Consider the following 13,957-nt stretch of genomic DNA (forward strand, 5'->3'; position numbering starts at 1 on the left):
GAGTTTGCATGTTATCTTTTTCCAGCCTTTACTTTTAGTCTTTTCTGTCTTTTAATTTTAATGTGTGTTACTTCTAAGTGACATTTAATTGGGTTTTTCTGTGTTCTTTATTAGGTCTGACAAGTTTAGTTTTTCATTTGTGTATTTAGATCATTTACATTTAATGCAATGTATTGATGTATTTAGTTTCAAATCTACCATTTTACTATTTATTCCTTATTTGTCCCATCTGTTCTTTGTGCTTTTCTCCCCCTTTCTGACTCTTCCTTTATATTAATCAAGTATTTTAAAAAATTATTTTATTTCCCCCTTTCATTAACTTGTTAGTTATGTTCCCTTATAATATTCTTTTAGTAGTTGTAACTCTAAAGATTACAACAAGCCAGTTCATTATTAATAAAATTCTCCAGAATAAATTAGAGAACAGAAAAACGTGGGGAACCATATAATGAATCATTAAATACGTTTTAATAGAGAGAGTACTAGAACTCTTGGCAAAGATTATCTCTTTTCATACTAATGGTTATTTTTCATTAGGTAACTCTCATGTCTTTGTTTCCATTCATGATAACTCCTAAGCATTCATACGTAAGGAACAATGCAAAGCTCCCAAAATGTATCTTCTTTTACCTTCTTAATGTTTAGTTCAGATTTGTTGCTGTATAAAAATTCTAGCAAGCAAAATATTCCCCAGGTGGGATTTATTGAGATCATATGAAGAAAAAAACAATTGTTTAATTTGCCGCAGTTTGGATATTTTCTTGTTCCTTTTTTTTCAGATGGGCAAAGCACGTAGCTGAGAAAAATGGCTACTTGGGCCACGTCATTCGCAAAGGCCTCAATGCCTACCTGGAGGGCTCATGGTAAGCTGGGGACTTACATTAGAATGAACTTTCTCAGCTCTCACCTTTCAATTTGCCCATATAGTCTTATGAGATGGAGTCTTAAAATATGACTGAAAATGCAGTTTGCAGGGAAATCACAGCCTCCCCTAATGACATTCAGAGTATCACAGACTGATTGGCTGTTGATTGGAAAACATAACATTTCCATGTTTAATTATACACAAAAATTAGTTCTCTAGGGGAAGCGTCCACATTCATTAAGTTGAGAGACATGTGAATGTATTGACATCTCTTCTCTTTGAGCTTGCTTCTCTTGGTTTCAGAGTGGAGACAGCACAAAGGGTCTTAGCTGAACCTCTCTCTCTCCCCGGCAGGCCACGCAAAGCTCATGGCAAGAAGAGAGAGCAGTGTGTTTAGGGCTTAGGCTACATCCTTCCACTGATATTTTACTGCCTTTTCCATGGCCAAGAGCCTGGGATTCCTGGAACTCACTCACCAGACCTCTGATGTCCTAGCCAAACAGTCTCCCCATTCTACCTTTCTTCTGATGAAGTTAGCAAGCCTCATCCTGGACCCTACAGGATGAGACACTGCATGTGAAAGAAAACTTGCAAATGTTCCCCGTTTCCTTGCCTTGATTTTACAAATAAGGGCACCCCTTCCCAAATAGCACACTCACCTGATTCCATCGTTTTGTTTTCTTCTGCCAGGCCTACCAGCCTGTTGTACTTTTCCATTGGGCCGTATTTTCTTGACTGGTTTATTGCCTAAATGATCTGGGTATTTCAGTAGTAACTAACAAGGACATGCAAATCAGCACATATCCCATAAGTCTATGGGCTCAAAGACATTAGACCAAACCTATCTATTGTCGATCACACTCTGAACTGAACCTTAATTACAAATTAAAATATAAGTCCAAAAGAGCACGATTTTCTCCTTTGGTCCGTGGGTGCCTGCAAAATCAGCAGATAGCATTCAGTGAGGGCAAATCTTAAAGAAGGCAGGGCAAGTGAGTCCGATGAAAACAGCACTGAAAGAAGTGCATATTATTATCATCCCATGAAAGCTGATTATCTATAACCTCATTCTACACAATCTGGGGGGGAAATTAATGAAATTATTATTCTGCAACAGATACACCTTACAATTTTTCTGGTGTTTTATATTGTCTCCCAAGTGAGCTTTCAGTTCACAAAACTCCCAAATTTGGCTTTAATTTATTCTCTACTTCTCACCCTCCAAAGTTCCCACCCCCACAAGCTTCTTCAGGGAAAAGAGCATTCAGATACCGAAGTGTGTACGTGAGGGGTTTTCCCACACAGAGAGCACATCTGTAAACTCCCCCACACCGTCACGCACGTGCACACACACACACACACACACACACACACACATATGCCAAGATGTTTGACGCTGTTTTTCCCACAAAGACAGTGCCTCTTAGTAGCTGACATTACTTGCCTGCTTTTGAATTTAACATCACAAAGTGTTTCAGGTAGCACATTTTAAAATTTGCTGTGAAGGTCAAGATGAATTAATTTTTGTGACCTGTTGTCCTTCTTACAATATTCAGCCACAAGATGAGATTGATTTTTTTTTTTTTTTGGTAGCAGAAGGGGGAAGTGTATATACTACACTGTGAGTTTGGAATTCAACAGACTTTACGCAGTAGACTTAAGTGCAAGGCGCCTCGTCTTGTTCTAAGCTGCAGGGCTTGCAGAAGTTTGCTGCCTCATTTCTTCCTCATGTTGAACTGTCCGCAGTTTCTCACATGGTCCATATTCTTCTATCTGACCTCTGGATCTTTGAACGTGCTGTTTCCTCTGTCCGGAAGTCCTACCTAACTCCTTACTCCCTTGAGGACTGTGATGGCTCTTGTTGATTGCCCTGACTCATACCCCAGTGCGCAGCACCTAATGGTACCCGGGAAGTGCTCAAAAGCAAATCAATGGATGAACTAAGGCAAATAGAACAACCATAACTCAAGGCACATGGGCAGCATATAAAGAGCATGAAGGATTCGAGGAGGAAAAATGCCACCTGCTTCTGTGGGACTTAGGTCAGCCTTCACAACAAAGGGTGGAATTTCCAGTTAGCCATGCAGAGAACAGCATTTCTGGTGAAGGGAACAGCAGGAACAAAAGCAAAGAGATAGGAAAATTCTGGATGAGTCTAGAAAAATTTTACCACCAGTTTGTCTTCAGGTAAGATTCATAAAAGGGAGTGATCTATAACAAGACGAAAAAGGTGCTACTCTAAAGATCTTTAATGGCAGGTCTTACACTTTTCACTTAATTTGGGAGGAATGGGGAGCTATTGATAGTTTTGGGAGAGGGTAGTGACCTGACAGAGTTGGGTTCTGAGATGTTTCACCAGATGACTGTTTGATGGTAAAGAGAAGGGAGGGTCTGAAGCAGGATGCTAGTTCAGAGTCCGGGGGAAAGGGGCGGAGCATTTGAGCTGGAAATGCGGCACAAGCCCGTTCACTTGTTTTTCTCTTCTTCTGTAGTATAATCGTTAATAGTTGATACGTATGAAGTAATATGTGATATATATGTAGGTTCTCAAGGGTAATGATAAAATGAACACCTCTAACCCTACATAAGAAAATGAACAGTTTGAAGCCTGCATTTCCCTCCCAGACTAAATCCACCCCCGCCTCCTGTACCTTGAAGTAACCATCATCCTGAGCCTTATTGGTTTTTGTTTTGTGTGTGTGTGTGTTTAACATTTATTCAGTTTTGAGAGACAGACAGAGTGCAAGTGGGAGAGGGGCAGAGAGAGAGGGGACACAGAATCTTTAGGAGGCTCCAGCACAGAGCCTTACGTGGGGCTTGTACTCACGAATTGTGAGATCATGACCTGAGCCGAAGTCAGCCACCCAACCGACTGAGCCACCCAGGCGCCCCTCTGAGCCTTTTTCTTGATCTCCCCTTACTTTCTTTATAGTTTTGCTATATGTGAATATATCCTTGAGCAGTAGATTTACTTGGCTTGTTTCTGAGCTTTATATTAGAACTATATTATATATAATTCAACTGCCTTTTTTTTAACATTACGTTTCTGAGATTCATATCCCTTGATGCATGTACCTATGGGTCATTCATTTTTACTGTTGTCATATACCACACTTTACTTACCATTTCTTATATATTTTAAGGTGTATGTGTTTATTTTGAGAAAGAGAGAGAGAGAGAGTGGGGGTGAGGGGCAGAGAGTGAGAGTGAGAGAGAGAGAGAGAGAGAGAGAGAGATTTCCAGGAAGGCTCCACGCTGACAGCAGGCTCTAGCACAGAGCCCGATGTGGGGCTCAAACTCACAAATCGTGAGATCATGACCTGAGCCAAAATGAAGAGTCGGACACTTAACCAATTGAGCCACCCAGGGCTCCCCATTTCATATTTTAACACATATCTGCATTTCCCCGTTTTGTTGCTTTTTTAAAAAAATTTTTTAAACATTTATTTATTACTGAGAGACAGAAAGAAACAGATCATGAGCAGGGGAGGGGCAGAGAGAGAGAGGGAGGGACACACAGAATCCGAAGACAGGCTCCAGACTCTGAGCTAGCTGCCAGCACAGAGCCTGATGCGGGGCTCGAACCCATGAACTGTGAGATCACGACCTGAGCCAAAGTCAGATGCTCAGCTGACTGAGCCACCCAGGCGCCCCCACATTTTGTTGCTTTTAAGAACCATGTGGCCACAAACATTTTTTTATGTCTACTGTGGCATACATCAGAAAAGTTTCTCTACAATATAAATTTAGGAGCGGGGTCATAAGGCAGGCACATGTTCACCTTTATAAGATAATGTTGACTGTTTTCCCAAAGGATTTTCCCAGTTTGCTATCCTGCCAACCATGTCTATAGTTTTGCTTCTCCATATCCTTACCAACCTTGATGCTGATGCTAAGTATTATTAAAGATAAGTCTCAATCTGGATTTGAAGCCTTTATTCTATCAACAGGAAGGGACATCTAGTATCCATTACAATGGGAAAATCTTTGTCAAATTACATTTGAGGCCAAGTGTTTGTATCTCCTCCACTCTCCAAGCCCTGAAACCTGCCCTGAGGTTAAACAGGAAATATAGGAACTGTTGGCCTTCCCACACCGCGTTGTGGCTTATTTTGGTAGCCTCTATTCGACTGTAATAGAACTAAATCATCCATCAATGTCCCGAGTCCATCCCCCTTTTTCATTTTCTGTGAGTGAATTTATTCTGGACGTTATTTTCAAATTACATGTGTCAGTTTGATGAGCTTGTGTTTTTCTGTGTTGTTCCAAGATTTATATGGGATAGTTTAAAAGAGGAGCATGATTGAGAACAGGGCTTTTTGCTGTATTGGCATAATACGGAAGATAATGTTGGCGTGCCTGAGGCTGTCCTCGGACACCAGGATGAGTCAGCTAAGGAGACGCTGGCTGCCATGTTTCATTTCTCTCTGCCTATGTGTGTTTTATCTGTGAGCTAGGTGTTTTATTGTCCTTTGTCTTAAATATGCTCCAAATATTTAACCCAGGAGATGAGCCAGATGATCGCGGGCTTGGGGCAAGGCAGGTAGGCAATGCCAAGTTCCAGTTGAAAGGGATTCACCTTTCCGCATGAGACCAGGGGTCCTGAGCCCCACTGAGCTCCCAGGATTTTTTTTCCACCCATCCAGTCTGAGCTGCTTCGGGCATCGGCAGAGGAAAGCACAAAGAAAATAATATTAATTGTTTGAGACTGTGCTCAGAGGTAGCCAGATTCACAGTTCACAGCAAGCAGCAGAAGGATTGATTATTAATATGTATCATTATAAAAGTTCTGTAAGTGTATATGCTGAGTCAGAAGTGAGGGAAGGCAGCTGTGCCCCTAAATTCGTTCTTTACTGTAAATCCCTTCTTTCCGCATCTGCCCCCTACCTCACCCAATCCCTGTCAGAATGACTGGGGGACAATTTCACTTTAGTGTGTTGGAAATAAAGCTGGAAGCTCTGGTTGGCTTCCTAAACCTTGAAGGAATTCACGCAAGGGCGGTCCAGTTCTGCGGCTTGCCTTTGGGTTTCCTGCGCATAGCCAGCTGCCTACATGCTTGTTCACAACTATAAATACAGAAATATCTGTAATTAATACTTCCGGGCAATTTGCGTTGAAACACGATTTAGTAAGGACAAAACACACGGAGGCTAGATGTGGGTAGGGTTTCTGCAGAGGTGTCATTTCTCAGAAGTCTCGAGAAGCTGAGGAAGTCTGGTCTCAAGTGTTCTGACCTTGGCCTTTGGGCTGTGGTGATAAAGACGCGAACCAGCTTCCAGTGATGGCTTCTGCAGGATGGAAGACGGGGGTGCATTTCCGTTCAGTGCTTCTCCTGACATCAGTGTTTTTTAGACATCTCCTTTTGATGGATTTCAGTGCTTCCTCAAAGGAAACACTTGAGAATTCTATGAAATTTCCTCTTGGCTTACACATTTAATTGGACAGTGAAAGTCTTCCCATAAAACTCGCCCCTCCCTCCCCTGCCCACCACCAAGGTAGCTTTAGAGACAGGATACTGACTTTATAAAGTTTATCATAGTGACTCAGTTCTTAGAGGAATCATCAGCCTCATGCCTCCTCCGCACATTCTAACAGTCTGCCCAACTGCTGAGAGAAAAGGTCATTTTATTACATTTTAATAATAATGTGAGCCGCATTCCATCCACTTAGGCAGCAAAGGGTCAATATTTGACCTTGGGCCGGAAGTCTACACCGTCTCCTTCCCTCATCCATCCCCCCAGGAGAGGGAGGGGAAGGAGGGGAACAGGCACTGTTTTGCACTCAAGTGTCTCCAAAGAAATGAAGAAATGTGAGATTGTAAGACTTCGGGGATGAGTCACTTTGCAGGACGGTGGGGCCTTTGTGCTGGGCCACCTTTGCAGACCCTCCATCTTGGGTCTGCTCTGAGGATTCTGGTCACAAAACATGATTTCTGCAAGCTGTGTAAGAAGATGCCGAGGCATCTTCTGTGTTGTGGGCTCGTTTTCTGGCTCGTGACTCTGGGGACACTGCTTAGCCAGCCTTGTCTCTCTTTAGCGTGAGTCATGGCTAATTGGTCTGCTGCCTTGGGGGTCTGGGAGGCCGAGAATCAGCTCACTCAGCAGCTCCATGGCCCGTGACCTGCGCTGTGTCTGACTGAAGGTCTGACTGTCCTAATTCGACCCCCAGTCACCTCTCCCTGTCCCCAGGGGTTGGGCCACCAGAAGCTGCTTTCACAGAGTAGTAAAGGCGATTTCAGAATCCGCTTCCTTTATTTCCCCAACCCTACCATAAACCAGTTTCTAGGTGGAGTTGTAATTAAGAAAGAGTTCCTAATGTCAATTACTTAGAATGAGAAATAAACTTTAGAAACAATTATATATGGTTAAAGTAAAATCTTACTCATAAAGTGGGAAACATGAAGAAAATGGAGGAAATCATACAAATAAAAAGATAAAAATAAAATAATTTGATCACCTAGGGATAAGTGCTGTTAGTCTTTTTAAAAATAATTTTTTAATGTTTTCTTTTTGAGGGACTCAGAGAGACAGAGCGTGAGTGGGGGAGAGACAGAGGGAGAGGGAGACACAGAATCCAAAGCAGGTTCCAGGCTCTGAGGGGTCAGCACGGAGCCTGATGTGGGGCTCAAACCCACACGAACCATGAGATCATGACCTGAGCCGAAGTCAGACGCTTAACTGACTGAGCCACCCAGGTGCTGTTAGCATTTTTATAGATGATTTTTAGGTTTTATTTTTTTCCTCTCCATACGTGCGTCTGCATGTGTGTGTGTGTGTGAATGTATACATTCAGTTTTATTTCTGTTTTACAAAAATGGAATTGCTCTGTTTTTCATCCTGCCCTCTTTTTTCTTTAACTGAAAGGAAAATGTTGCATAAACATCTTTCTACATTTTTGAATCCTCTTCTACAACATCATTTTTAATGGCCTCGTCTGAAAGTGGCTGCACCATGGGGTAATTTAACTCCTGACTGATTTTCAGATACTTAAGCTGCTTCCAGTGTTTTTTGTTCGTATCAACAGGGTTCCCATGAACTCTGCTGTCACCGAATCTTTGCACATGTTTCTGTTTTTTTTAGAATAAGTCTGGTTTTTTGGAATAAAGGGAAAACTGTTGGCTTAATGGTGTGTGCATTCTTTAGACTTCCCACATTTAGCCATTAGCTTAACTGGGACTCCCACAACCAGTGGCTGTAGGAATATGTCCGTCTCCCCACAGCCGTGCTGCCACTCTGCACTGTGAGTCTTGTGACAGTCTTTCGACAGGTGAACACTCATCTCTCACTGTCTTGTACTCATTCAATTGCTAGCAGTATCGAGCATTTATTTTTTTACTCTGTTTTTGGCCATTGTTCTCAAGCCCCCTTGTAAACTACCTCTCCTCTGCCAAACTTCTCATGCATCACAGAAGCTCAGCTTTAATTAAGCTTGCTCAGAATCGTAAGCCTTTCACAAAACGGCTTTTTCTACCTACCGCGGCATCTCCTCTAAGCGGGGATGGACGGATTCAAGGACCAAAGGCTAGGAGACAAGCAGCCAGCATGCCATATACCATTCGGCCAGTAGAGGTAGCTGTTGCATCAACTAGCTCTCCACCTTATCTGTGAGTTCAGCCTTTAAGATAGAAAATAAATCAGTGCCTGCAGTATTTTTAACAACAGTATTTATTTTTAAAAAACACACACACAACAAACTCATGATTTTGTGGTTTTAAAAAAACTGCTTATTTTGTGCCCTCTTATGTTCGAATATAAAGCTCTCTGTGAATATTAGTAAGAGTCACTATATGAAATTTATTATTAATCATCTATTTTTAGGCACGAAGCTTTGCTGTATTATGTTTTAGCAGCAGAAACTGGAATTGAAGTGTCGCAGACAAATTTAGCACACATCTGTGAGGAGAGGCCAGTAAGTAAATGGATTCTTCTCAGAGTGGAAGCTCTAAGGTTAAGGATAATGAATTGGGTTGTATGAAGGCAAAATTAGCGACTTGGCTAAAATACTGATGAATTAACTTTTTCTCCCCTTTCACCCCTTTAGGATCTGGCCAAGAGATATTTGAGCGTGAATTGTGTTTGGAGATACTATAATTTCTCTGTTTTTCAAATCGGTGCTCCTTCGTTTGGTATGTATAGAAAAATGGGTGCTAAGTTGAAGCATTGGTAGCTTTTACTCTTTAGTCACAGGGAGCATCTAACAGCTTTGTGTGAAGTCTGATATTTCTAAACAATTAGAAAAGAGTGTGAAAAATCTCTGCTGTTAAGACTGTGAGTAAACTGCTGCCAGCCTCAGGCTTCTCCTTCTCCCTGGTCCACCGAATACCTGAACTTACCCTTTCTTCAGAGTCGATGAGAAGTCGAAAGAGAAAGTTATTTTGGAGAGATCCTCTGGGCCAGTTGTTTGCCTTTTTGCCCTCAGATGTATCCCTGGCTTCTACCGCTCTGCTCTGTATAGTAGGGGGCTGATCCCCAGGAACTACCATTCCCAGACTCCTTTGCCCTGGGCATCTGATTAGCTTCAGCCAATGAGAGGTGCTGGTGAGAAACCCCAGGATTTCTCCTCTTCTCTCTCTACTTTGGGCTGTGTCTCTGGCCATGGCTGCCCGTTTGTGGTTTCAGCTTCTGCCTGGCTGTCCTCCTTCTGTGGTCTCAGCTGGCCCCTCCAGATCCAGGGATGGTTGTAGTTTCCTGCATCGCTGTTCTCTGGATTGCCGGTTCTTCCCCCATTTGCCTTGTCAGCTCTTTCAACACCCTGGTAGCGAATCCCCAGTGTTGAAATCCATCTTTTGAACTACTTGACATAGATCCTGTTTTTCTGACTAGACATTGAGTGATACATACACTGTTAAACAAAACTTTTTCTGGAGGGAAAAAATGAAATATATGGCTTCAACCCAGGCAGCAAAATTTCAGATGTGAAATAAAGCGCCCAGAGCAATCTTGGTCAGTTGGGCTGCAGGGTGGCAGACGGGGATTTTCACAGACCCTTTTGGGAGATCTGCCCTGCAAAGCACGAAAATGTGCCTAAAAATGGTGATGCTCAATACAAAAGCTCTTTTCTCCTCCCTTCCTGCCACACCACGGAAACAACGATGTTATGTATTCAGATTCTGGTAGGAAAAAAATCTCCATCATGAAACTGGGAATGTTGAAACGTCTGTCTGAAATAAAACCACTTTACAAATGGGCCCGTGCTTTCTGTCCTGCAGCATATTTGAAAATGGGAGACCTTTACTACTATGGCCACCAAAACCAGTCACAAGACCTGGAGTTGTCTGTGCAGATGTACGCCCAAGCCGCGCTGGATGGAGACTCGCAGGTGAGCAACAGAAGCGAGCTCTTTCTTGGTGATGTCTGTTTGTGAGGTTCCAAGGTCAAGGCCTCCCTTCTTTATCCGCTTCCCAGTTCACAGTCATTCCTCAGTCATTCTCACAGCTCTGTGAGGACACGCGTTGTAATGGTGAACCTTCATGGAGCATCTCCTATGGCTCCCATACCATTCTCATAGCGGTCTCTCGAAGTGGGCATTATTATAACCTTTGCACTTGGAGCATAAGACTGCAACAAGGTGATAAATTGCTCAAGGCCAAACAGGTAGCAGGTGAGAAGCATCCCGATCCTAATCCCAGATCTTCTGGCTCTGAATCCAAGACTCTTTCTTCAAGATCCCATCAAACTTACTTACTGCATAGACATTGAAGAAATTTGAAGTGTGGTCAAAAGCAGAAGTGGTTTGCTTGGTTGCTTGGGCCACTGGTTCAGTGGTAAGAATTTGCTCTTGGTGACTTTTTGGGGGGGAAACTTCTTAGTTTGGAATGATTTTCCATTTATAGAGAAGTTTCAACAAGAATACAGAGAGTTGCTAAATGCCAGTCATCCAAGTGTCTCCAATGTGAATATCTTGCATAACCACAATACCATTATTATCAAACTAAGAAGCTGGTGATGGTTTGGTTCCATTAAGTCCACTTCCGGCTTTACCTGGATTTCACTCATTTTTTCCACTAATGCCCATTTTCTGTTCCAGGATCCCATCCAGAGCCCCTCCTTGCATTTATTTGCCATATTTTTTTTTTAGTCTTCTTTTTAGTCTTTTTTTTAGTTACTCAAATCTTTCTTTGTCTTTCATGACCTTGATCCTCATGAAGAAGACTGGTTGGGTATTAAGTAGAATGTGCCTCTATTTGGCTCTGTCTTCTGTTTCCTCATGAATAGAATGAAGTTCTGCATTTTGGGCAAGGAAAACACAGAAGTGATGTGTCCTCAGTGTGTCGTCTGAGGCGCACATGATGTCAGGATGTCTCATTATGGGTGAGGCTGATCTCAGTCGCTTGGTTAAGGTAGTTTCTCCTGGGGTGCTCAATGGTAAAGCTAGTATTTTTCTCTTCCTAATTTATATATATCTTGGGGAGAGAGTTTGCAACTCTGCAACTATTCTGTTTCTCCTCAAATTTCTACTAATCCGAGCACCCTTTAGTAGGTCTTGCCTGCAACAGTGATCGATGTGCCTAATGTGCTAATGGTGATCCTCTGTTTGCCTCACTCCTTTGACATTTGCTGATCGGAATCCTCCTGGGAGGACCTCAAGGTCATTTCCACGGTGGAGGTTGCAGTAGTTGTTACCTTCTCATACACCAGTTTTCTGGTGTTGTGCTTTGGAGTCTGATTACAGAGAAAAAACTGGAAACTTATGCCTATCTTAATTTTTGTTTTTTTAAAGGAGATACTACAGCAAGTGTTTCTTTCTCTCTCCTCCTCCTTCTCCTCTCCTTCTCCCTTTTCTCCTCCTCCTCCTTCTTCTTTTTACAGAGAGAGAGAGCTGGTGCAAGCTGGGGAGAAGGACAGAGGGGGAAAAAGAGAGAGAGAGAATCCCAAATGGACTCCATGTTCAGCACAGAGCCCAACATGGGGTTTGATCCCATGACCTGGGATCATGACCTGAGCTGAAACCAAGAGTCGGACGCTCAACCACCTGAGCCACCCAGGTGCCCCCGAGTGTTTCGTTATTTGGGTTAAAACCCCACATCTCTATCACTTCATAGCTATTCATACATGTCAAGTCAGTGAATCGCTGAGGCTGTGTTTCCTCATTTGGAAGGTGGGGATAATAATAGTATTTACCTAATAGGTCATGAGGATTAAATGTTTAATATAGGGACGCCTGAGTGGCTCAGTTTGTTAAGCGTCTGACTTTGGCTCAGGTCATGATCTCACAGTTTCTGACTTGGAGCCCCACATCGGGCTGTGTTGACAGCTAGGAGCCTGGAGCCTGATTCAGATTCTGTGTCTCCCTCTCTCTCTGCCTCTCCCCCACTCACAGTCTGTCTCTGTCTCTCTCTCTCTAAAAAATAAACATTAAAAACAGGTTTTTGTTTTGTTCTTGCTTTTTATAGCTTATTTATTTTTGAGACGGAGAGAGACAGAGCATGAGTGGGGGCAGGGAAGAGAGACAGGGAGACACAGAATCTGAAACAGGCTCCAGGTTCTGAGCTGTCAACACAGAACCCAATGCAGGGCTCAAACCCATGAACTGTGAGATCATGACCTGAGCTGAAATCAGCCGCTTAACTGACTGAGCCACCCAGGCACCCAAAATACATGTTTATCTAAAGCACTGAGTGCAGCACTGAATACACTCAGCGGACATGACCTTTTCTATTATTTCTTCTGGCATGAGCTGGGAGCTGGTGTTAAAAGGCCTTGCTATAGAGCCAAAAACTCCCTTAGATGATGTCTGTTGTCACTCAAATTTAGGGGACTTTTTTTCTCCCCAATTCTGATTTTTGTTTTTTGAAAAATAATGTTACACGAACATTAAAAGATAATTCTAAAGGGAAATAAACATTAAACGATGCAGCCACAATTCCATGGCAGGGACTTCACTCCTTCCTGTCTTCATGTCCCTTTCCAGCCCACAGGCAAGTGTATCTCTCACATTAACAAGAGGGCCCAGGCCGCGTAAAAAACCCGTCTCTTTTCACACATTGTAGGAATCAGTGCATTTTATTGCATAGTCTCTGTAATTATTAATTACTCTTAACCACTATCCCCTTATTCTGTTGAGCTGAATTGGTGAAACTTTATTCATTGATTTGCCACATATGTATTCAGTCCTGCCATGACTTACACACTTCTCAGTGATGGGGATGTAAGATAAAAAGATTGACAATACCCTTGCTTTTGTGGGCTTCCATTAAGAAAGATGCAGAGACCGTTTCCTGGGTGTTCTAGTGCTACTGAATACTACAGTGGACATTTTCCTATTTCCATCTTTTATCTCCATTCGAATAATTTCTTTATAATCTGAGAGCTAGTTTTATTGAGATGAACTATCGAAATGGTTTTATGGCTACATAATAAGAACGTATTGTTGATTTGTTTTCTGAACGGGTTTTTCAATGACTACCTTACCAAGCAGTGGTTGAGTGTAGGAAAAGAATTGAAATCTTGTCAGCACTGGATATTTTCATGACTTCATTTTTAATTATTCTAATTAAATAATTGTAAGTTGATAATGTCCTTGTTTTACATTGCATGTATTTTATTACTAGAGGCGATGAATACTTTTATGTATACTTTATGATCACTTGTTCTTGATAGTTATGTGAATTCCCTATTCATATTAGTTTTGATGCTGTTGTTTAAAATTTATTTCATAATTAGTTCTTTATACATTTGCCCAGTAAATAATGAACCTTAAGCTATTGCACTGCATACAAATATTCTCTAGGCTATTTTCCTATTTATTTTAATTTTGTTATTCTTCCAAGAAACATTAAAATTATGTAAAGTGATTTCTTTTCTTTTGTTCTAATATCTCAAGTTTTAAAAGTACCTTCCTTTTAGCAGTGCCTGGGTGGCTCAGTTGGTTGAGCGTCTGACTCTTGATTTCAGCTCAGGTTATGATCCCAGGGTCATGGGATGGAGCTGGGCATGGAGCCTGCTTAGAATTCTCTCTCTCTCTCTCTCTCCCTCTCTCTCTCTGCCTCTCTCTCTCTCTCCCTCTGACCCTCTCTCCTTCTTGCTCTCTCTCTCTCTCTCTCTTTAAAATAATAATTTAAAAAAAGAGTACCTTCTTTTAAAGAATGGAGAA

General features: G+C 42.2%; 1 protein-coding gene across 1 annotated transcript in view; it reads left to right on the forward strand.

The window, feature by feature from the left end:
- The window catches only part of SEL1L3 (SEL1L family member 3), a 99,972-nt gene that overhangs the window by 73,962 nt on the left and 12,053 nt on the right, over positions 1-13,957 (forward strand). The window contains exons 17-20 of the mRNA XM_029947925.1: positions 780-863; positions 8,683-8,773; positions 8,906-8,990; positions 10,074-10,183. Of these exons, the coding sequence (XP_029803785.1) occupies positions 780-863; positions 8,683-8,773; positions 8,906-8,990; positions 10,074-10,183 (370 nt within the window). The remainder of the gene's footprint in view (positions 1-779; positions 864-8,682; positions 8,774-8,905; positions 8,991-10,073; positions 10,184-13,957) is intronic.

This window comes from Suricata suricatta, chromosome 1, assembly GCF_006229205.1.
Source record: "Suricata suricatta isolate VVHF042 chromosome 1, meerkat_22Aug2017_6uvM2_HiC, whole genome shotgun sequence".
In the NCBI taxonomy this organism is placed as follows: Eukaryota; Metazoa; Chordata; class Mammalia; order Carnivora; family Herpestidae; genus Suricata; species Suricata suricatta.